This window comes from Kogia breviceps, chromosome 5, assembly GCF_026419965.1.
Source record: "Kogia breviceps isolate mKogBre1 chromosome 5, mKogBre1 haplotype 1, whole genome shotgun sequence".
NCBI classification, from domain to species: Eukaryota; Metazoa; Chordata; class Mammalia; order Artiodactyla; family Physeteridae; genus Kogia; species Kogia breviceps.
The window spans coordinates 102,829,418-102,852,458 of record NC_081314.1 but is presented as its reverse complement, the minus strand read 5'-3'; the positions used below and the strand labels follow the sequence as shown (position 1 = coordinate 102,852,458).

The window sequence follows — 23,041 nt, the reverse complement described above, 5'->3', positions numbered from 1 at the left end:
AGGAGAGCGTATCAAAAAGTTGAGAGTCAACATCAGTGTCAAGTGCCCCAAGGCAGTCAGGTAAGATGATGGTTATAATGAACATTTCCTGAGAATTTATTTATGTGGTAGACAGTGTGCTAAGCAATTTACATTTATTATGTCAAGACTCCATGTAATACCCCTATAAGGTTGGCTCTATTAATATTCCCATTTTATAGATAAAGAAATTAAGGCACAGAAAGACCAAGTAACTTTGCCAAGGTCACACAGCATTAAATGGCAGAGGTATTATTCTAATCCAGGCAGCCTGATTCTAGAGAGCCTGTAATTTTAGTCTCTGTCCCAACTGACAATTAAGGAATCATTGATGTCCTTAGAAGAGTAATTTCAGCGACATGATAGAAATGGAAGATAGCTTCAAATAACTAACTGATAATAATGTTTGCCATGAGCTGTGCATTGTTCTAAGTTTTACACTAACTCACTTAACCTCTTAACAACCTCATTTTACATACAAGGAAATCGTGGCACAGAAAGGTGAATTAACTTACCCAAAGCCAAACAGCTATTGTGTGACAAAGGTGTGATGTGAGATTCTGGAGAGAAACAGCTTAACTTCTACCCCCTGCATCCTTACTGACCTCCATCCATCCCTGGCCCTTTCTACCTCTCTCAGAGATGTTGGCCTGAATCTGGCATTCCCTCTTTTGTCACTCCCTGCACCCCAATGTGATAGCCATTTAGAAAATAAAAAAGAAATTCAGTATGTTTTTTAAAATAAATGATGGTATGATACCCGTAGAAGACTCACAGGCAGATCAATGCGAGCATATGTATGATTTGTGTTTTGATTAAATGAAAGTGCTATAATAAGATAATGTGGGAGAGAAGAATCCTTCAGCAAGATGTTAGGACAACTGATTAAATATTTGAAAAGACAATAAAGTTAGAGCTTTACTTTATACCATACAAAAAAATCTACTCTATAGGATTTAAGTTAAATGTTTTTTTAAAAAAAGATCAAAAAAATTTTTAAACTAGATAAAAGTATCTACTTAAGAGTAGGGTGAACTTTGCAAAGCATAACTGCAATGAAAAAAGATGATATATTCGATCTCATTACAATTTAACACATCTCTAGGTCAAAAATAATTTTAAAAATTAAAAGATAAAACAACTTCTTAAATTAACCTTAACATTAAAAGATTTATACAAATTGGTAAGAAAACATTAAAACCCTTCTTGACAAATAAACAAAGGTTAAGACATTCTATTCATATAAGAAATATGGGCTTCCCTGGTGGCGCAGTGGTTGAGAGTCCGCCTGCCGATGCAGGGGATACGGGTTCGTGCCCCGGTCCGGGAAGATCCCACATGCCGCGGAGCGGCTGGGCCCGTGAGCCATGGCCGCTGAGCCTGCGCGTCCGGAGCCTGTGCCCCGCAATGGGAGAGGCCACAACAGTGAGAGGCCCGCGTACCACAAAAAAAAAAAAAAAAAAAAAAAAAGAAATACACAGGCTAATAAAAACCAAAATATTTACTCTTGGTCATATCAAATGAATGCAAATTAAAATACAGTATCATTTTTACCTCTTAGCAATGTTTAAAAATTCAGTATTTGCTGTAGTGTGATGAAACAGGTGTTTTTATACATGTTGATGACTTTAAAATTGACCCCAAACCATCTGAAAAACAGTTCAGAAGTTGTTAAAACCCTTAAAAAACACACATACCTTCTTACAATGTAATTTATCTTCTAGAATTCTTTTCTAATCAGAAATGCATGAAATCTATAAAGCTGTCTATGACAATAAATTTACAAAGGCATCTTTTAGAAGTAATCTAAGTAATGATAGAACAAATTAAATATAGTGTAGGCAAACACCAGTTTGTTACATAGCCATTAAAAATGTTTTTCAAGACTACTGACATGGGAAAATACTCATGATATAATATTAAAAGATAAAGTATTTGTATATGACATGTAATTCCAAATATGTATGCGTAGATACACATACATATACTCATATACACAGAGAGACAGAACAAAAGGTAGAAGTAACTGTATCAAAATTATAAGAATATATCTCTTATTATAGTGGGACCATCTTTTTATGGTAATGCCAAATTTTTGTTTCAATCTCTTATTTATTTACCCCTTTAGACTGTTAGATCTCAGCTTTATCCCACTCTATCATGTAAGACCTCAGAGTTACAGTTCTTGAAGATCATTCCAAACACAAACCCCTCTCTGTATATTTCCTATGTAGCTGGTAATTAGTTGATTGGTTAATATCCTTAAGCCTAGTTTAACAGCAGGAAACATTAAGGATAAAGCAATAAAGTACCTTTTCCTAAGCTACACAAAAAGGCAGTTAAGATCTGGGTTTTCTGGCTTCCCTGGTGGCGCAGTGGTTGAGAATCCGCCTGCCAATGCAGGGCACACGGGTTCGTGCCCCGGTCCGGGAGGATCGCACATGCCGTGGAGCGGCTGGGCCCATGAGCCATGGCCGCTGAGCCTGGGCATCTGGAGCCTGTGCTCTGCAACAGGACAGGCCACAACAGTGAGAGGCCCGCGTACCGCACACACACAAAAAAAGATCTGGGTTTTCCACTGACAAGCTGGGCAAGAAAGTTAAGCATTCTGAAGCAGGGCATGTGATCATTACACCCACCTTTAACAATTCACAAGATGCACATTAAAGGCATACATTAAGTAATGTAATAGGTAGTTGAAGTCTCTGTGAAGGCTATAGGGCAGTCACAACAGAAACAGTGTGCTTTTCCATTGTAACATTTCTCTTCCTTGGGCTCACACTTTATAACAAGAGTGCGTGGGTAGCAGGTCTAACTGCAGCCTCATAGGCCTTTTCCTTATGAAATTTCTGTTCAGGGGACATGATGTAACTCACATACTCATATAACGGGCCATGTTCACCTATACCTCTGTACTTCAACATTTCACCTCACTCTCGAAATTTTGACTTGTCCAGAGTATACAGCATTCTTAATAGAAATTGGCCTGAACCAGAAAATCATAAATCATAAAAGTCTGACTTCATCATTCCACAAATGGGAAGACTGTGGCATAAAGTAAATGATCTGCCCAAGATCACAAAAGTTGGAACTAGAATCTAAGACTTCTAGGACTTCCTTTGTCACTCCTCTATACTGGCACTTCCCAAAAGGTGTGCACAGAGTGCTGTTCTGGGAGCTGTTAACAGTTGTGCTGCAAAGAGCAGAGTTCAGGGGTCAAATAAACCTGAGAGTGATCTCATTTCCATTCTCACACTTGGACAGTAGTAATGCATATTAATGTATTAAAGGATCCCTGCAACAAGACAGATACTAAATCAGATGGGATCTGGGAATGACAAGCATAAACCAGGACTAGCCTAGGCAAACCAGGATGTATTTTCTCCCCAGCTAAAATATAGGATGGAGGCAGGGGTGGTAGGGAAGAGTTCCTAACAGAACTGGACTAATTGGATTTGTTTGTTTGTTTTGGAGGAAGGGAGCTATTCACCATATGCAGCAGCTTCTGCCCCAGTGAGATGAGTGTTATTCATATGTAAGAACATACATTATTGTTAAACTGGACTCTATATACCAAGCCCTGTGGATTCCAGTACCTAGCTTAATGATTAGTACCACCTGAGAGCCACCTAGTTTTCCAAGTTAGAGGGGCAGTATTGCATAATGGTTAAGGACAAACTGAATCAAAACCGCCTAGATCCAAATCCTGATGCACTCTCTCGTTAACCTTGGGCAAGTGCTTCCGTGTCCACCTCTGTAAAACAGAGCTTATAGTTACAGTACCCATCTCGTAAGACTGACATGCAAATTAAATGTGTTAATATGTGTAGAGCATTTAGAACACTGCCTTACTCAAAATAAGGACCATGTAAGAGTTATTAATATTGTTATTAGTTTCTGTTCCAGGAATGGAGAATTTATACAGCAGTGCTTCCAAATGTAACAAGTACGCTCATCCAATAAACATAACAATTCTAATAAGACCCAAAATACCACTGCCAGCATCCATGGCTCTATTCACCTAACTCTAACTACAAAGACTGACCAGAAAAGGTTAAATTGAAATTACTCATAGTTTGAAAACTGCCCCGAAATATGTAAATGTTCCAACATTTAAAATAAACTAGGAAGGAAGAAGGGTGAAGCTCTAACACTCAAGACTAAAGTTGAGGTTCTGTTGCCCAAGCTGAGTTGCCTTTTTTTTTTTGCCATAAGCTATAAATAAAATAGGGAAAAATGCCTTATTCTGGACAGATAGCTGGAAGGCAACTATTCTGCCTGCAGAGCTGTCCTCTGATATTTGCATGATCTCCACTACATTTTTGTACCTTAAAGATAGGACAGGTCCTCTGGCACCCTCAGTTTTGGCATTAAAAGTCCTTTTTTTTACATCCACCACAGGCTTAAGTGTGAGTGTTCACAGAAGAGGTCAGACTCCTGTGGCTTTGGGTGCTTTAACCCAATGTGGGTGGTTTCTCAGGGGCCTGTCCTGTTTATGTTTTTGTTTGTTTTGCTATTTAGCTACTCTATTTGTGTTTTTTCTTTCTTCCAGTTTTATTGAGATCTAATTTTTTCTAATAATAAGGTCTTTATTATTGTGCAGACCAGAGCAACATGAGGCAAGTAGTTATCCAGGGTGGTGACTTGGAGACTGGAAAAATCTGTTACAAGTATCACATGAGACCAACAGTGTCCATGTAGATAGTAAACCTTTTCTGCTATCAGAACACAGCTCAGGTCCTCTTGGCTAAAGATGGGTCACATCCACACCTCTTCCAGGCAGAGGGGAGGAAATGAGGACCCCCGTTACAGCTCTGTATAAGTTTAAGGTGTACAGCATACTGATTTGACTTACATAAATCATGAAATGATTGACACAATTAAGTTTAGTGAGCATCCATTATCTCATATAGAGATAAACTAAAAGAAAAAGAGAGAAAATATTTTTTCCGTGTGATGAGAGCTCTTAGGATTTACTCTCTTAACAACTTTCTTAGATAACATACAGCAGTGTTCATTATATTACTAGTGCTGTACATTGCATCCCTAATACTTGCTTATTATAACTGGAAGTTCGTACCTTTTGAGGACCTTCATCCAGTTCTCTCTCCCCCCCATGGCCTGCTTCAGGTCACCACAAATCTGATCTCTTTTTCTATGAGTTTGTTTGCTTTTGAAGTATAATTAACCTACAACACTATGTTAGTTCCTGGTATACAACATAGTGATTAGATATTTCTATACCTTACAACTGCTGACATGTTACTGGTAACAAATTGTGTAGCATTTAAGATCCTAACAGATAGAAGGTGAAACATTTTTCTTTAGTCATGTATTTTTGAGACAATGTTATTGGTCTTAGTGCTTTATTTTCTTTCAGAGTCTTAGGACCCATAAAGTGACAACAGTTCAGAGTTGTGCCATCTTATTCCAAATTTTCTAACTTTAAAGTTTCCTGTGGGAACTGGAAACATATTTTATAAACAAAGTCTGGATCTGTTGCTAGGGACATCTTCAGCTATGAAAATAGGAGCATTACTGGAATGTAGACCAGGCTGTAGCAGTTGCCACTAGAAACAGCAAAATTCAATGGGAAAAGGGTTCCCCACCCCCACCCCATCCCCATTCCCCATTCCAGTTCAGAATGACAGGAAGACTTCTGATGGCAAGAACTAACTCACAGGGGACTTACATTCAGAAACATTTGTTTTATCAAATCTTTTGGAGAGAGAGGGAGAGGACATGTTAAGGACCCTGAGAGATGGAAAAGGTAGATCATGCCCAGCTTCTTGCCGCCTATGAGAGTGAAAAAGCAAAAAGGAAAAGATGGTACCTAAGAAAAATGAAACAAAATCAGAGAGGCATATGCCATGCTAATGTAAACCCTGATGACCCACCACAAGGCTACAGAAGACTTTGAGTGGTCCAGTGTCCCTGTACCCAGAGCAGGGACCGTGTGGCCAGAAAAGGCTAGGAGACTAAAGGTTGAGCCTGCCAAGGCTTCTCCGAGCAGCCCCCTCAATACAACCAGGTATCCTGGATTGGGCACGATAGACATGGCCTTGGGTTTGCTGTTCCTCCTGCCGGCGATCACATAATTCTTCATTTGTACACTAGATCGTGTTCCCCTTTTCTCAGCATTTTCTTTTCTCAGTGATAGTTGCAACTATTTGCTAGATTATAGCCCTAAGATAGTCTTGTTTCTACTTTTGGAAGATCTTTACAGAGGGGAAACTTGTGCTGAATTTTGGAGGATGAGACTAAGATTTTGATAGAAAAGGAGAGATGACAAAGATAACAGGAGAGCGGGCATTATGAACAGTAAGAATAAATGAGAGGTACACTTACAGATGTATGATTCTTTTCTGGCATGGTCTAACTCATTGTAAGCCCTTATTTTTTGGTCATGGCATACCTGTACTAATTATTTTGAAAAGTGTGCAGAAGCAGTAAAGGATGGAGCTTCCCTCACTGCATGCGCACTGTCAGTACAAGTGGAGCCAGAATTGAGAGCCCTTTTCTTTCACTGGCTACCCTTCTCACTGTTTCTCCCCTCCTGGCCCTCCCTTTGCTGTCCCCTCCCCTGGCCCTGTGTTGTTTTGCTGGCATGGCCTTAGGGCCCTCACTGAGTTCACTTTTCACAGGGTCCTGTTCTATGGATGTGGGAATTGTGTTCTTTCTCAGTGATGCTGGTAGGAGTCCCTTAATGAGCTGGGAACACCGTTCTTGAAGAGTAGTTCCCAGCCCTGCTTCTCCTGGCCAAATAAAACATTCTGGTTTCTATGGATGAGTAATTTTAGCAAAACACTTTAGACTGTTGAAGTACAGCTGTGTCTCCAACATTAGTTTTCAGGGTGTATAGTTATATTTCCCAGAGAACAGCTGACCGCCTCTAGAAATATAGAATACCCCTCCCCAAATAAGTGAAACTGAACTAAATTAAACAAGATGGATTTTTTTTAATAGATTTATTTTATTTATTTATTTTTGGCTGCGTTGGGTCTTGGTTGCTGCGCACGGGCCTTCTCTAGTTGCAGCGAGCTGGGGCTACTCTTCGTTGCGGTGCACAGGCTTCTCATTGTGGTGGCTTCTCTTGTTGCAGAGCACGGGCTCTAGGCGCGTGGGCTTCAGTAGTTCTGGCTTGCGGGATCTAAAGGGCAGGCTCAGTAGCTGTGGTGCACGGGCTTAGTTGCTCCACGGCATGTGGGATCTTCCCGGACCAGGGATTGAACCCGTGTCCGCTGCATTGGCAAGTGGATTCCCAACCACTGGGCCACCAGGGAAGTCCCAACAAAATGGATTTTTTTTTTTTTACTTTTTAAATTTTATTTTATTTATTTATTTATTTATTTAGCGGTACACAGGCCTCTCACTGTTGTGGCCTCTCCCGTTGTGGAGCACAGGCTCAGTGGCCATGGCTCACGGGCCCACCCGCTCCGCGGCATGTGGGATCTTCCCAGACCAGGGCACAAACCCGTGTCCCCTGCATCGGCAGGCGGATTCTCAACCACTGCACCACCAGGGAAGCCCCTATGTTTGTTTTACATATAATGGTCAGGATTTTTAGCTGTACTTAGCAGGAGAAATAAGTGAAAATATGACTACTACTACTCTCTTCCCAGAAGCAGCTCTATAAATACTTTTAATGCCAACTTAGTCCTTCATTTAAAAATCCCTGTTAGGGACTTTGCTGGTGGCACAGTGGTTTAGAATCCGCCTGCCAATGCAGGGGAACACGGGTTCGAGCCCTGGTCTGGGAAGATCCCACATGCTGGGGAGCAACCAAGCCCATGCACCACAACTGCTGAGCCCATGCTCTAGAGCCCGTGAGCCACAACTACTGAAGCCCACGTGCCTAGAGCCCGTGCTCCGCAACAAGAGAAGCCACTGCAGCGAGAAGCCCGCGCACTGCAAGGAAGAGTAGTGCCTGCTCGCCACAACTGGAGAAAGCCCGTGTGCACCAACGAAGACACGACACAGCCAGAAATAAATAAATAAATAAATGTTTAAAATAAAAAATAGGGGCTTCCCAGGTGGCGCAGTGGTTGAGAGTCCGCCTGCCGATGCAGGGGACACGGGTTCGTGCCCCGGTCCGGGAGGATCCCGCATGCCGCGGAGCGGCTGGGCCCGTGAGCCATGGCCGCTGAGCCTGCGCGTCCGGGAGCCTGTGCTCCGCAAAGGGAGAGGCCGCAACAGTGAGAGGCCCGCGTATCGCAAAAAAAAAATTAAAAAAAATTAAAAAAAAATAAAATAAAATAAAAAATAAGTTAAAATTTAATCTGTTAAATTTAGCCCTGTTAATCTTCTACCTGCTACTACTTCATTGGGTAGAGTCCTTTTTCTCATGCTACAAACTTAAAAGTAGGGGTATTAATCAGGGTTCTCCAGAAAAACAGAAGCAACAGAATAGATATCTATATATCTATCTATATTTATCACACTCTCTCTCTGTCTCTCTCTGTCTCTCTCTGTCTCTCTCAGTGTGTATCTATGTGTGTATATGTAAAGGAATTGGCTCATGCAATTATGGAGACTGTCAAGTCCCAATATCTGCAGGACAGACCGACAAGCTGGAGACCCAGGAGAGCCGATTGTCTAGTTCCAATACTAGTCAGAGGGCTTGAGAACCAGGAGAGCTGGTGGTGTAGTTCCAGCTTGAAGGGTGGCAGGCTCCAGATCCAAGAAGAGCCAATGTTTCAGTTCAAGTACAAAGGCAGAAAAAATTATCTTAATCAGGGGAGGTCATACTTTTACTTCTTTTCTTTTCTTTTTTTAATATCTTTATGGGAGTATAATTGCTTTATAATGTTGTGTTAGTTTCTGCTGTAGAACAAAGTGAATCAGCTATATGTACACATATATCCCCATATCCCCTCCCTCCCTTTCCCAGCCCTCTAGGTCATCACAAAGTATCGAGCTGATCTCCCTGTGCTATGCGGCTGCTTCCCACTAGCTATCTATTTTACATTTGGTAGTGTATATATGTCCATGCCACTCTCTCACTTCCTCCCAGCTTCCCATTCCACCTCTGTGTCCTCAAGTTCATTATCTACATCTGTATCTTTATTCCTGCCCTGCCACTAGGTTCATCAGTACCGGTTTTTAGGCTCCATATATGTGTGTTGGCATCTGGTGTTTGTTTTTCTTTCTGACTTACTTCATTCTGTATGACAGACTCTAGGTCCATCCACCTCATTAGAAATAACTCAATTTCGTTCCTTTCTGTGGCTGAGTAATATTCCATGGTATATATGTGCCACATCTTTATCCACTCATCTGTCAATGGACATTTAGGTTGCTTCCATCTGCTGGCTATGGTAAATGCCAGAAATTCTTTTTGAATTATGGTTTCCTCAGGGTATATGCCCAGTAGTGGGATTGCTGGGTCATATGGTAGTTCTATTTGTAGTTTTTTAAGGAACCTCCATACTGTTCTCCATAGTGGCTGTATCAATTTACATTCCCACCAACAGTGCAGGAGGGTTCCCTTTTGTCCACACCCTCTCCAGCATTTATTGTTTGTAGATTTTTTTTTTTTTTTTTTTTGTGGTATGCGGGCCTCTCACTGTTGTGGCCTCTCCCGTTGTAGAGCACAGGCTCCGGACGCACCGGCCCAGCGGCCATGGCTCATGGGCCCAGCCACTCCGCGGCACGTGGGATCTTCCCGGACCGGGGCACGAACCCGTGTCCCCTGCATCAGCAGGCGGATTCTCAACCACTGCGCCACCAGGGAAGCCCTGTTTGTAGATTTTTTGATGATGGCCATTCTGACCAGTGTGAGGTGATACCTCATGGTAGTTTTGATTTGCATTTCTCTAATGATTAGTGATGTTGAGCATCTTTCATGTGTTTGTTGGCAATCTGTATATCTTCTTTGGAGAAATGTCTATTTAGGTCTTCTGCCCATTTTTGGATTGGGTTGTTTGTTTGTTTTTTGATATTAAGCTGCATGAGCTGCTTGTATATTTTGGAGATTAATCCTTTGTCAGTTGCTTTGTTTGCAAATACTTTCTCCCATTCTGAGGGTAGTCTTTTCATCTTATTTATGGTTTCCTTTGCTGTTCAAAAGCTTTTAAGTTTCATTCGGTCCCATTTGTTTATTTTTGATTTTATTTCCATTACTCTAGGAGGTGGGTCAAAAAGGATCTTGCTGTGTTTTATGTCATAGAGTGTTCTGCCTATGTTTTCCTCTAAGAGTTTTATAGTATCTGGCCTTACAGTTAGGTCTTTGATCCATTTTGAGTTTTTTTTTTTTTTTGCGGTATGCGGGCCTCTCACTGTTGTGGCCTCTCCCGTTGCGGAGCACAGGCTCCGGACGCACAGGCTCCGCGGCCATGGCTCACGGGCTTAGTTGCTCCGCGGCATGTGGGATCTTCCCGGACCAGGGCACGAACCCGTGTCTCCTGCATCCGCAGGCAGATTCTCAACCACTGCGTCACCAGGGAAGCCCTTGAGTTTATTTTTGTGTATGGTGTTAAGGAGTGTTCTAATTTCATTCTTTTACATGTAGCTGTCCAGTTTTCCCAGCACCACTTATTGAAGAGACTGTCTTTTCTCCATTGTATATTCTTGCCTCCTTTGTCAAAGATAAGGTGCCCATATGTGTGCGGGTTTATCTCCGGCCTTTCTATCCTTTTCCATTGATCTATATTTCTGTTTTTGTGCCAGTACCATACTGTCTTGATTACTGTAGCTTTGTAGTATAGTCTGAAGTCAGGGAGCCTGATTCCTCCAGGTCCATTTTCCTTTCTCAAGATTGCTTTGGCTATTCGTGGTCTTTTGTGTTTCTATACAAAATGTGAAAATTTTTGTTCTAGTTCTATGAAAATTGCCATTGGTAATTTGACAGGGATTGCATTGATTCTGTAGATTGCTTTCAGTAATATAGTCATTTTCATGATGTTGATTTTTTTTTTTTTTTTTTTTTTGCGGTACGTGGAGCACAGGTTCTTGACACACAGTCTCAGCGGCCATGGCTCACAGGCCCAGCAGCTCCGCTGCACGTGAGATCCTCCCAGACCAGGTCATGAACCCATGTCCCATGCATTGGCAGGCGGACTCTCAACCACTGTGCCACCAGGGAAGCCCCACGATGTTGATTATTTCAATCCAAACACATGGTATATCTTTCCATCTGTTTGTATCGTTTTTAATTTCTTTAATCAGTGTCTTATAGTTTTCCTCATACAGGTTTTTTGCCCCTTAGGTAGGTTTATTCCTAGGTATTTTATTCTTTTTGTTGCAATAGTAAATGGGAGTGTTTCCTTAATTTCTCTTTCTGATCTTTTGTTGTTAGTGTATAGGAATGCAAGGGATTTCTGTGCATTAATTTTGTATCCTGCTATTTTACCAAATTCATTGATTAGCTCTAGTAGTTTTCTGGTAGCATCTTTAGGATTCTCTATGTATACTATCATGTCACCTGCAAACAGTGACAGTTTTACTTTTTCTTTTCCAATTTGGATTCCTTTTATTTCTTTTTCTTCTCTGCTTGCTGTGGCTAAAACTTCCAAAACTATGTTGAATAATAGTGGTGAGAGTGGACATCCTTGTCTTATTCCTGATCTTAGAGGAAATGCTTTCAGTTTTTCACCATTGAGAATGATGTTTGCTGTGGGTTTGTCATATATGGCCTTTATTATGTTGAGGTAGGTTCTCTCTATGCCCACTTTCTGGAGAGTTTCTATCATAAATGGGTGTTGAATTTTGTCAAAAGCTTTTTCTGCATCTATTGAGATGATCATATGGTTTTTATCCTTCAATTTGTTGATGTGGTGTATCACACTGATTGATTTATGGATATTGAAAAATCCTTGCATCCCTGGGATAAATCCCACTTGATCATGGTGTATGAACCTTTTAATGTATTGTTGGATTAGAATTGCTAGTATTTTGTTGAGGATTTTTGCGTCTATGTTCATTAGTGATATTGGCCTGTAGTTTTCTTTTTTTGTGACATCTTTGTCTTGTTTTGGTATCAGGGTGATGGTGGCCTCATAGAATGAGTTTGGGAGTGTTCCTCCCTCTGCTATATTTTGGAAGAATTTGAGAAGGATAGGTGTTAGTTCTTCTCTAAATGTTTGATAGAATTTGCCTGTGAAGCCATCTGGCCCTGGGCTTTTGTTTCTTGGATGATTTTTAATCACAGTTTCAATTTCAGTGCTTGTGATTGGTCTGTTCATGTTTCTGTTTCTTCCTGGTTCAGTCTTGGAAGGCTGTGCTTTTCTAAGAATTTGTCCATTTCTTCCAGGTTGTCCATTTTATTGGCATATAGCTGCTTGTAGTAATCTCCCATGATCCTTTGTATTTCTGCAGTGTCAGTTGTTACTTCTTCTTTCATGCTTTTAGTTCTATTCCAGCCATATCTGATTGGATGAGCGCCACCCACATTAGGGAGAAAAAATCTGCTTTATTCAGTCTACCCATTCAAATGTTAATCTCAACCAAAAACACCTACAAAGAAACATCCAGAATAATGTTTTACCAAATATCTGGGCACCCTGTGGCCCAATCAAGTTGACACATAAAGTTAACCATCATAGTATGTAAACATTTAAAAGCTCAGGACTAGGGCTTCCCTGGTGGCGCAGTGGTTGAGAATCCGCCTGCCAATGCAGGGGACACGGGTTCGTGCCCCGGTCCGGGAAGATCCCACATGCCGCGGAGCGGCTGGGCCCGTGAGCCATGGCCGCTGAGCCTGCGCATCCAGAGCCTGTGCTCTGCAATGGGAGAGGCCACAACAGTGAGAGGCCCACGTACCACAAAAAAAAAAAAAAAAAAAAAGCTCAGGACTACCAAACTAGTTAATTTGTACCTAAATATGAATTCTGACCAGTATTACTCACAAATTCACATTTTGGGCTTTGAGATATACTGAAAAACTCAAAGGGAGTGAGTAAAGCCATTCAGATATTCAAAAATGTGTCCAAAGAGAACAACCACTAAAATCTGGAAGACAGTATGGCATTATGGGAAGTAAGAAACATATGGTTGCCATGTTTCTTTAAAAGAGCTTTTTAACAGAAAAATTATTAAAGCTTTTATTTTTCCTGGTTCTTAGAGTAAGAATTTACTTTTTCCAGTGTTGAAATATTTTATAAATTCAAAATAAGAATTTCTCATGATCTATATTCCTTCTGTCACACTCTCTTAACATTACCCCTGGAGCCAGCACACAGGCTTCAAGAGCTGTCTGGTTCTCAGTGCAGGCAGTATCACTTGTGGGGAAGACTTTGGACTCAAATAGGGTTCCCAGGTGTGTGATCTGGGGCAAATTACTTCATCCCTCTAAGCAGCAACTTTCTTATCTGAAAATGGGGAGTTTAATTTCTGTAAAATCAGCATGAGTGTTCCATAATTCAACATTCTCAAATTTAGACATCTGAATAATCTTCATTTTTGCAGTTTTATAAATAACACTGCCACCTTGGTTCTTAAATCTCTGTCTTCATTTTGGATCATTTTCTTAAATTCATCTTCTTAGAGGTGAAATTAATGAGTCAAGGGATAGAACCTTCTAAAAAGGTGGTACCAAGATTACACTAGCAATGGGAGAAAGAAAGAGAGAGGTGCTTTTCTCATTTTTAAACTTTTTTTCCTAGAAGCATCAGATGGTGAAGGAGGAGACACAGCAATGATGCAGCAGGAGACAGCTCCAGTTCGTGCCCTGTCAAAGAAAACTGAACAGGTGACAGTCACTGTGGGAGAGTCACAGCTGTTTGCTCTGAAATCAGCCTCTTCTGCCTCTCTACAGCATTCCGTGTGCTCCAATACCAGTTACTGGTGGGATTTGAGGGAAGCTTTTACCTTCTCTGCCTTTGAAAGAGCCATGCTTCATTAATTACAAACCAGCAAGGTCTATTTTTCCCCCTAATATTTTTTTTACAATATAAATGTATTTTACAATAATGATATCTTAGATTCTTGTATTACATTTTTACCAAAAATCCAGTTGTATTCTTTTGGGTATAGTTCCTAGGAGAAGACAAATAGCATAGATATGCAAGATTGCCCCCACACCAATGCATTATTACAGTACCAAGACATGCTGTGAGCAGGCTCCCAGGGCCTCATGTCTATCTAGCATCATGTCTGTTGTGTGACTTCTTATTGAGGATTTGCTACCTTCGTATTACGACAAGTGGCCATTTGATAAACTTTGCTCCCTGGACTTAGGACCTTTTATTGCCTTTTTAATCTTCTTGCTGGTGACTCACATCCATTTGCACCTTTCTTACATTATTGTCCCTGAGACCTAATTGGTAACCATGTGTGATTTTTTAAAGGACTATCTAACTGTCAGTCCAAAGTTACCATCTTCTTCATAGTAATGATATGTGGCCTTATTCTTATTGTAGGTGGCCCTAAACACATTCCGGGCTCAGGATAATTGTGGGAAGCAGTTTAGCATTTTGGTTACCTACAAGCTGTGACTCCTTGGGCAAGTTAAACTCTCTGTGCTTCAGTGTCCGTATTGGTAAAGTGGTGATAATACGTGTATTTTCTTTACGAGGTTACGGTGAGGATTATATGATTAACACTTGTTAAGCTCTTTGAACTGTGGTTGGCAAAGAGTAAGCACTGAAGTGATAATTCTTATAGTAAAATATACTTTAAGTCTTTTATTTTATTCATTATTTTTTCTTTGTGAGGTGGGAAATGCAGAAAGATAACATATTTAATGTATAATCAGTCTTGGTTTTCTCTCTAGCCATTAAATATTTAACTCCAAGGCCCTGTATCAATTTTAGTTTGAACCATTCTTTCTAAGACCTACAGGTTAACATCTGTAGCTTTTCAATTTATTTCACCAAGATGGGGTTTGATTTTACCTCACTTAACTCCACTGACCATACCATAGTCATGCCTTCTTTGACCTTTGCCTCTAATCAGTGCCTACTTGCAGAACTTGTTTCCAAATATTCTTTTTTTTGGTAGAAATTAGAACTTTATTATATTATCAACATTTCCAGAATATAAACTGATTTTGTATCGACTCCTTGAAATGTTTAAAACTGTATGTAACTTAAGCTTATTATAATGTATGTCATTTTCCACTTTCCAATATAGAAAATATACTGCAAGTTAGATCTAACAAAGGAAAAAAAATCAATCTAAACTGCTTCACAGAGAAAACTAATGAATATAAAAACACCCACTCCAAACTAAAACCCAATCAAGAAATAGATTCTGTAAAGCCTATTAATCCTCCAATTTAAAATAAATGACATCCCAACGGAAAAATACTTCCACCATCATAGCAATTTGATGAATTAAAGCAGAGCCACTCTCGTTAAGGGAAATTACGTTATGTATAAGAAAAATGTAGTAATGATTTTAGAAAAGAGGAAAAGTAATTTCATGTTGGAGAGCAAGCACACTAAATGTTTTCTGTTCACTTAGCCTTTGTACCTGTTCACGTGAAAAGAGCAATAGGAACATCGTAAAACCAAGCTCCTCAACTGTTTTTTCAGTTTAACCTCAGGAGAACCAATACAAGAGCTTCAAAATCCAAGGAGAGACTGGTCCCAAAGCATCTCCTCTTCTTCCTTTCTTTGCCTTGTTCCTTTTTCTCTTTACTGTGCTTATGTTCCTCTTTCTTAAAGGCTACATCTCGGCTTTTTTTCTCCTTTTGGTTGTTAAGCTTTTCTGTACTATTTCCACCTCTGTTTTGTTTCTTTGGATGTTTCTTGTATTTGTCTAAATCTATTTCCTCACAAGCTTTCTTCCTCTTACGCTTGGGCCGCTCCTCCTCTCGTTTTTCCCAGCCTTTCTCTGGGAGCCTTTTTCTCTTGTGATGTATCTGTTTATAACTAGCTTGATGGACACTGGTACTGTTTTCTGAGGAGAGGTGCCTGTAAACCTCAGATTCTACACTGTATGAGCTACGGTTATACTCTTGCTGACTAAAGTTCAGGGCTACTGGTTTTCCTGAGAAACAGTCTCTGGTGAATTGACAGCAGCTCAGGGAGTCCAGTCTCAGCCTGCTGTCATGAGCTGCTAGCCACTGAGGTAACCACTTTTCCACTGTTTGCGAAATACTGCATGGTCTTCGGTAGGTCTGGATGGTTTCACAAAGGAGTCTGATCAAACATTCTACACCTGGGTCTAGAATCAACCTCTTCTTTGCACACACAGGTTTCCGAATAATCCTCTCTCATCTTTCTGAAACAAGTCTTTGGCTCTAAGCCTCTGGCTTACTGCACTTTGATGTAATCTTCAAGTTCATCTTGAAAAGAGTCACATGTCTTTGATCGTTAGGTTGACAAGGGGTTCTCCTTAACAGGTTGAGAACTTGGTGGAGAAATTTGATCATATTCACCCATTGATTGCTTCCGTTTTTTAGCATGAACTTTCCCCAAATAGTTAGACTGTGCAACTACTGAGGAGCTAAAAACCATGATGCAGAGATTAAAACATCTACTTTTGTCCAATACTCCACTCCCATTCACCTCATAATGTGAAATCCATTGTGATTCAAATTATGGCACTACTCCTTATAAGCCTTTTACAAAAGGTATCTGTAAAAAGTTCAGTCTTTGCTCATTCAACGTGGTATCTTCTCTGAGGCAGGGGCCCCCTCCACGCCAACACTGCCCGCCAGTGGACAGGCCGAGGTGGAGGAGGCGGAGAGGCAGGGACCACCGCTGCCGCCGCCGAGCAAGCAGGGTGGGAGCAGGAGGCGGAGACCGGACTTCCTGAGGGGAAGTGGCCGCCACCACCAGCGTCCGACTGGACGGCACCGCCGCCCTAGCGGCGAGGCACGTTACTGCGCTTGCTCCAAATATTCTTTGTAGCCCACTGGCTTTGCTTTTCTTTTTTATTACTTTCTCCCTTGATTTTATTTTTGATTGTTCCTCACTTTTTCTGGACTCTTTGGCGACAGAATAAATTTGCATTAATAAACTCACCGAAGCCTGCATCTTTACTGTCTTTTTATTGGCAGAGCGTTCGCCTTGCTGAATTCCCACCTATTTTTTACCTCCTTCCAACTTGAGTCTTCTTTTTCCACAACCATCAAGTTAGACAAATGGCAGGGAACCACAGGAAGAAAGGAGAAAGATCGAGGAAGAGAAAGTTAAATACATTCTTAATTTCCATGAGCATTCACCTATCTTTCAGCAGCCCTGGTTTCAACAATAATAAGACGAATTATTGAACACTCACCACAGGCACTGTGTAAGGCACCATGACTCACAATCATCACAGCTTTCCTACGAAGTAGGGGGGACCCCATTTTACAAAGAACCTGAAGCTCAGAGACATGGGTACCAGGAGTGATGACCCACTTGACTGCCTTTAAGCCACACCCTGAGGATGACACTGCTTCCATTTCCCTTTCCACCTGTCCTTCCTCATTCAACTTGGGAAAATTGGATTAACCATGCCATCAAGTAATTTCTTGGTCGCATGCCATTGCTATTTTCTGCCAAGGAAAAAGAAAAATCACCAGAGATTTTACTGCTCATTTTAACCACCTTCATCTTGCTCTAATTTCTTTCACTAACAAATTGCTTTAAGGAAACAAAGTCCTGGGAATTCCCTGGCAGTCCAGTGGTTAGGGCTTCCACTGCAGGGGACACTGGTTCAATCCCTGGTCTGGGAACTAAGATCCTGCATGCCGAGTGGCCAATAAGTAAATAAGTAAATAAATAAAAATTTAAAAAAAAATCAAAGTCCTAGGTAGACCCAGTGCCCTTATCACTCTCTACAAGCCTATCATTGCCCTGGCCAGAGAATTCACACAGGAATCTCCTTGTGCCCCTCTGCCTTATTTGAGTGTTATCCATCTATCTCTCTGGTCTCCCTACCATGCTGTACACATCTGTGCATCTCCACTGCATCTGGCACAGAACCTTCCCCGAACTGGCACTCATTTGTGAAAAGGAATAATGGATGACTAGACTGGTATCCCAGCTTTCTTACCCCTCTTCCCATCTCAACCCTTTGTGTCCCAGCTGTGAGCCATTGGCTCCCTGACGCTGCTGCCCGCAGACGCCTTTTGGAGCCCCGTGACTCTTGTCCCTCCTTCGGCCCTTCCTTGAAGGGTCCCCCACCTTGACATTAGACCTGGGAGTCTCTTCTCCTCCAGCCCTAATACCACACAGTCCCTTGGACTCCTCTGTGGCCTCCTCGTCCTGTCTCCCTTCTCCCTCTAGAACTCATCTCACCACCCCAAGGACGGCCTTTTTGTCAGGCCGACTGTCCTTTCTTGAGTCCTTCTCTTGTTGTTTTATGCACGTAGAGGTTGCATTTCCAACTAGCCCATAAGCACCTCAGGGGCCAGGGTTTCTTTTGTGTTCACTGTGGTACCTAGCACAGCCATAGGCACATGATTCATTTGGCACATGTGACCAAGTATTTGTTTTTTAATAGTAATCATATTTTTTTCTTGGATCAAAAAAAAAAAAGAAAAAGAAAAGAAATTACTGTTTACTATATTTAAGTTTTGAATTTTTTTCAAATTTGCTTACTTGTTTGCTGTTCTTGAAGGGGTTTTTTGTTTGTTTTGTTTTTTAATGCTTGCATAGGAACTGCCTGGCATTATGTTGCTAACTGTAATATGCATATCACCAGGTGAAAGTATCTGTCCAGTTAGATGATGTTCCCTCCTTTGCCATAGCTAGGCCTCACATTTTTATTACTGAGTCCACACCTCCCATCTGTCCAGTATTTCAAGCAGCAGGTTTATAACTTTATACAAGTTTTCTACCCTTGCAACTACATCATCTCTAGCAACCATTTCACATCTAAACAATCATCCTTGGCCTCCTTAATAATGTGAGTATAAAGATTTGCCAGTAGTTGTTTTTTTTTTTCCAAATACTGCTTCCAAAATAAATGATGAATTCCCCTACTCCTAGAGATTGCATCACCCTCTTCCCTCCTCAACATTACTCATTTCAGAGCCAGCCCTAGTGACTTTGTAATTATGGTTCCCAGAATATAATCCTTTATGAGGGATTTCGTGAATTTTCATTGATGCCTCCATGATGTCAGTAGCCTTTTAATGGTTCCATGACCTATCCTCTCCCCCTCAGAGACAACACTGGACTTTTTTTCTTAAGCTAGCCTTTTGTTTATCTCCTTGGATCATAAGAGAATCTTCAGCAAGAGTACTTGTCCCTTTCCCTCCTTACTTACCTCCCTCACTACTGTATTTTCTTACTAATTCTTTATTTTCACATTGATCATTTCATATCTCTCCTACTCTGCAAGATTATTCTTGATTAAGAGAAAAGAGGACTGTGTCCTGGCTACTCTCTGATTTACCTTCCTCCTTTCCATGCTGGTGTCTCAATTCTGTTTCTCTTTGTATTAATCTATTGTTTTATAACAAATTACCCCCAAAGTTAGTAGCTTAAAACAGAAAAGATTCCTTATCTCAGTTTCTGTTACCTCACAGGCATGGCTAAGTTCAGTCTCTCTGGCTCTATATCTCTCATCAGTTGTCAGTCAAGTTGTAAGCTGGATTTTAGGGGCTCCACCATGAGGAACACTTCATGAAGCTCATTCAGGTGGCTGTTGGCAGGCCTCAGTCCATCATCATGTGAGCCTCTCCACAGGGATGCCTCACAACATTGCCCATGGCTTCCTTCAGGCCATGTGAGTGACCCAAGAGGGAACTAACAAGAGCACTCAAGACCAAAACCAGTCTTTTTTTTTTTAAACATCTTTATTAGAGTATAATTGCTTTACAATGGTGTGTTAGTTTCTAATGTATAACAAAGTAAATCAGCTATATGTATACATATATCCCCATATCCCCTCCCTCGTGCATCTCCTTCCCACCCTCCCTATCCCACCCCTCTAGGTGGTCACAAAGCACCTAGCTGATCTCCCCGTGCGATGCAGCTGCTTCCCACTAGCTAGCTATTTTACATTTGCTAGTGTATATGTCAATGCTACTCTCTCACTTAGTCCCAGCTTACCCTTCCCCCACCCCATGCCCTCAAGTCCATTCTCTACGTCTGCGTCTTTATTCCTGTCCTGCCCCTAGATTCTTCAGAATGCTTTTTTTTAGATTCCATATATATGTGTTAGCATACGGTATTTGTTTTTCTCTTTCTGACTTACTTCACCCTGTATGACAGACTCTAGGTCCATCCACCTCATTACAAATAACTCAGTTTCATTTCTTTTTATGGCTGAGTAATATTCCATTGTATTTATGTGTCACTTCTTCTTTATCCACTCCTCTGTCGATGGACATTTAGGTTGCTTCCCTGTCCTGGCTATTGTAAATAGTTCTGCAGTGAACATTGTGGTACATGACTCTTTTTGAATTATGGTTCTCTCAGGGTATATGCCCAGTAGTGGGATTGCTGGGTCATATGGTAGTTCTATTTTTAGTTTTTTAGGGAACCTCCATACTGTTCTCCATAGTGGCTGTATCAATTTACATTCCCACCAACAGTACAAGAGAGTTCCCTTTTGTCCACACCCTCTCCAGCATTTATTGTTTGTAGATTTTTTGATGATGGCCATTCTGACCCGTGTGAGGTGATACCTCACTGTAGTTTTGATTTGCATTTCTCTAATGATTAGTGATGTTAAGCATCCTTTCATGTGTTTTTGGCAATCTGTATATCTTCTTTGGAGAAATGTCTGTTTAGATTTTCTGCCCATTTTTGGATTGGGTTGTTTGTTTTTTTGATATTGAGCTACATGAGCTGTTTGTATATTTTGGAGATTAATCCTTTGTCAGTTGCTTGGTTTGCAAATATTTTCTCCCATTCTGAGGGTTGTATTTTGGTCTTGTTTATGGTATCCTTTGCTGTTCAAAATCTTTTAAGTTTCATTAGGTCCCATTTGTTTATTTTTGTTTTTATTTCCATTTCTCTAGGGGGTGGGTCAAAAAGCATCTTGCTGTGATTTATTTCAAACAGTGTTCTTCTTATGTTTTCCTCTAAGAGAGAAACGACAGTCTTTTTATAACCTAATCTCAGAACTGACATCACATCACTTCTGCCATATTCTGTTAGTAAATCTGGTACACATTCAAGAGGAGGGGATGAATACCAGGAGATAGTGATCACTGGTGCTATTCTGTAATCTGGCTGCCACAGTCTGCCCTCTGGCCCCCAGTGATTTACATCCCTCCCATATGCAGAATATATTTGCCCCTCCCAAGGCTCGCAAAAATCTTACGACGTTACAGCATGAGCTTGGTGTCCAGAATTTCATTGTCTAGATCAGGTCCAGGTGCAGTTGAAGTTCCTCGGGTTTAGACCTTTAAGTATAGCTCTTTGAGTGTATTTCTTCTCAACCTATGAAACTAAGGAGACAAGTTATCTCACGCCTACGTACCCAACACCAGGCGGTGAGGCAAGCATTGGATAACCTCTATCGGCATTTCTATTCAAATAGGAGTAACAAAGAGTCATTGGTTCACAACATTCAGAAAGTGTTAGGAGTTTCTTGATTAAGTCTTAAGGTCCAAGATCTTATGGTTCTTGGCAATGCTGTTTGGGTTCTTGTTCTGTCCTCTGAGTCATCCTCCCTTTTTTAAAAAAATGAAAGGTAACATGTGTTTGCAACTAAGCAGCTCTTTCTGCTTGCTTCTTGATAATAGAATTCTGAGGGTTCCTCTCTCACCCTCTCAGCTTCTGAATATATAACTCCTTTAAGAATTGTGTGGGGGCTTCCCTGGTGACGCAGTGGTTAAGAATCCACCTGCCAATGCCAGGAACATGGGTTCGAGCCCTGTTCAATGATGATCCCACATGCGGAGCAGCTAAGCCCATGTGCCACAACTACTGAGCCTGCACTCTAGAGCCTGCGAGCCACAACTGCTGAGCCCACATGCCACAACTACTGAAGACTGCATGCCTAGAGCCCGTGCTTTGCAACAAGAGAAGCCACTGCAATGAGAAGCCCGCGCACCGCAACAAAAAGTAGCCCCTGCTCACCGCAACTAGAGAAAGCCTGCATGCAGCCATGAAGACCCAACTCAGCCAAAATTAATTAATTAATTAATTAATTAATTTAACTTTTTAAAAAAAGAATTGTGTGGGTCTCCTATGATTCTTCTGGGGATTTACTCTATTAGGCAGAAGTCACACCCACAATGTTTTCCAGATAAACCCTTCTGTACCTTGGGCTTCAGCTGAGACAATTACAAGATAAGACCCCTTAAGCTTCCTAGACTCATGTTTGAGAGAATCTGCGAGGCGCACCTTTAATTTCTTTAAAGACTTTTGTTTTTTCTTTATAATTTGGCTGCACTGCGGGGCTTGCGGGATCCTAGTTCCCCGACCAGGTATCAAACCCGGACCCTCAGCAGTGAAAGCATGGAGTCCTAACCACTGGACCGCCAGGGAATTCCCTTTAAGGATTTCTTATGTAACTGTGACTGTGTCCAAAATTTTTGAACAGTGTGTTCAGGCACTATCCATCTAGCAATGACCTTATTTTTGACACATTTCAAAGTAATTTGCAAAATCAGTACACTCCCCTCAGATGCTTCAGCATGCATATTATTTTTAAAAGCTCAATATTTACTTTAAAGTTCTTTTCTTTTTCCTTGTAAGGTAAAGTTAACATACAATAAAATACACAAATGTCAAATGTACCATTCAATGAGTTTTGACAAATTCATATAACTCCATACCACAAACCCCTACAGGATACAGAACATTACCATCACCCCAGGATCCTTTCATGCCACCTCCCTGTTAATCACCATTCCAAACTCCTTGCCCCTGAGGCAACCACTGTTCTGATGTTTTTTCAAAAAAAACTTGTTTTGCTTTTTCTAGGATTTCATGTAAATGAAATCATACAGGGTATGCTCTTTTGTTCGAGGCTTCTTTTATTCAGCACAAAAGTATTTAGATTCATCCATGTTGATGACAGTGGTTCTTTTTGTTTTTTTTTTTTGTTGTTTGGTTTTGCTGAGTATGTTAGTCTGCTAGGACTGCCATAATAAAGTAGCACAGACTGGGTGGTATAAACATCAGCAATTTATTTCTCACGGTTCGGGAGGCTGGAAGTTCAAAATCAGGGTGTTGTCAGGTTTAGT

The 23,041-nt window shown here is 41.0% G+C and overlaps 1 protein-coding gene and 1 pseudogene across 3 annotated transcripts in view; one reads left to right on the top strand and one right to left on the bottom strand.

Annotated features, from left to right (window-relative positions):
- CMSS1 (cms1 ribosomal small subunit homolog) overlaps positions 1-23,041 on the top strand; it is a 383,345-nt gene that overhangs the window by 334,248 nt on the left and 26,056 nt on the right. For 2 of the 3 annotated variants that reach the window (XM_059064867.2, XM_059064868.2), the window contains one exon: positions 13,620-13,705. In XM_059064867.2, coding sequence (XP_058920850.1) covers positions 13,620-13,705 — 86 coding nt within the window. The remainder of the gene's footprint in view (positions 1-13,619; positions 13,706-23,041) is intronic. The other variant, XM_067034821.1, reaches the window with a different exon arrangement.
- LOC131757580 (lysine-rich coiled-coil protein 1-like) lies at positions 15,522-17,208 on the bottom strand (annotated as a pseudogene).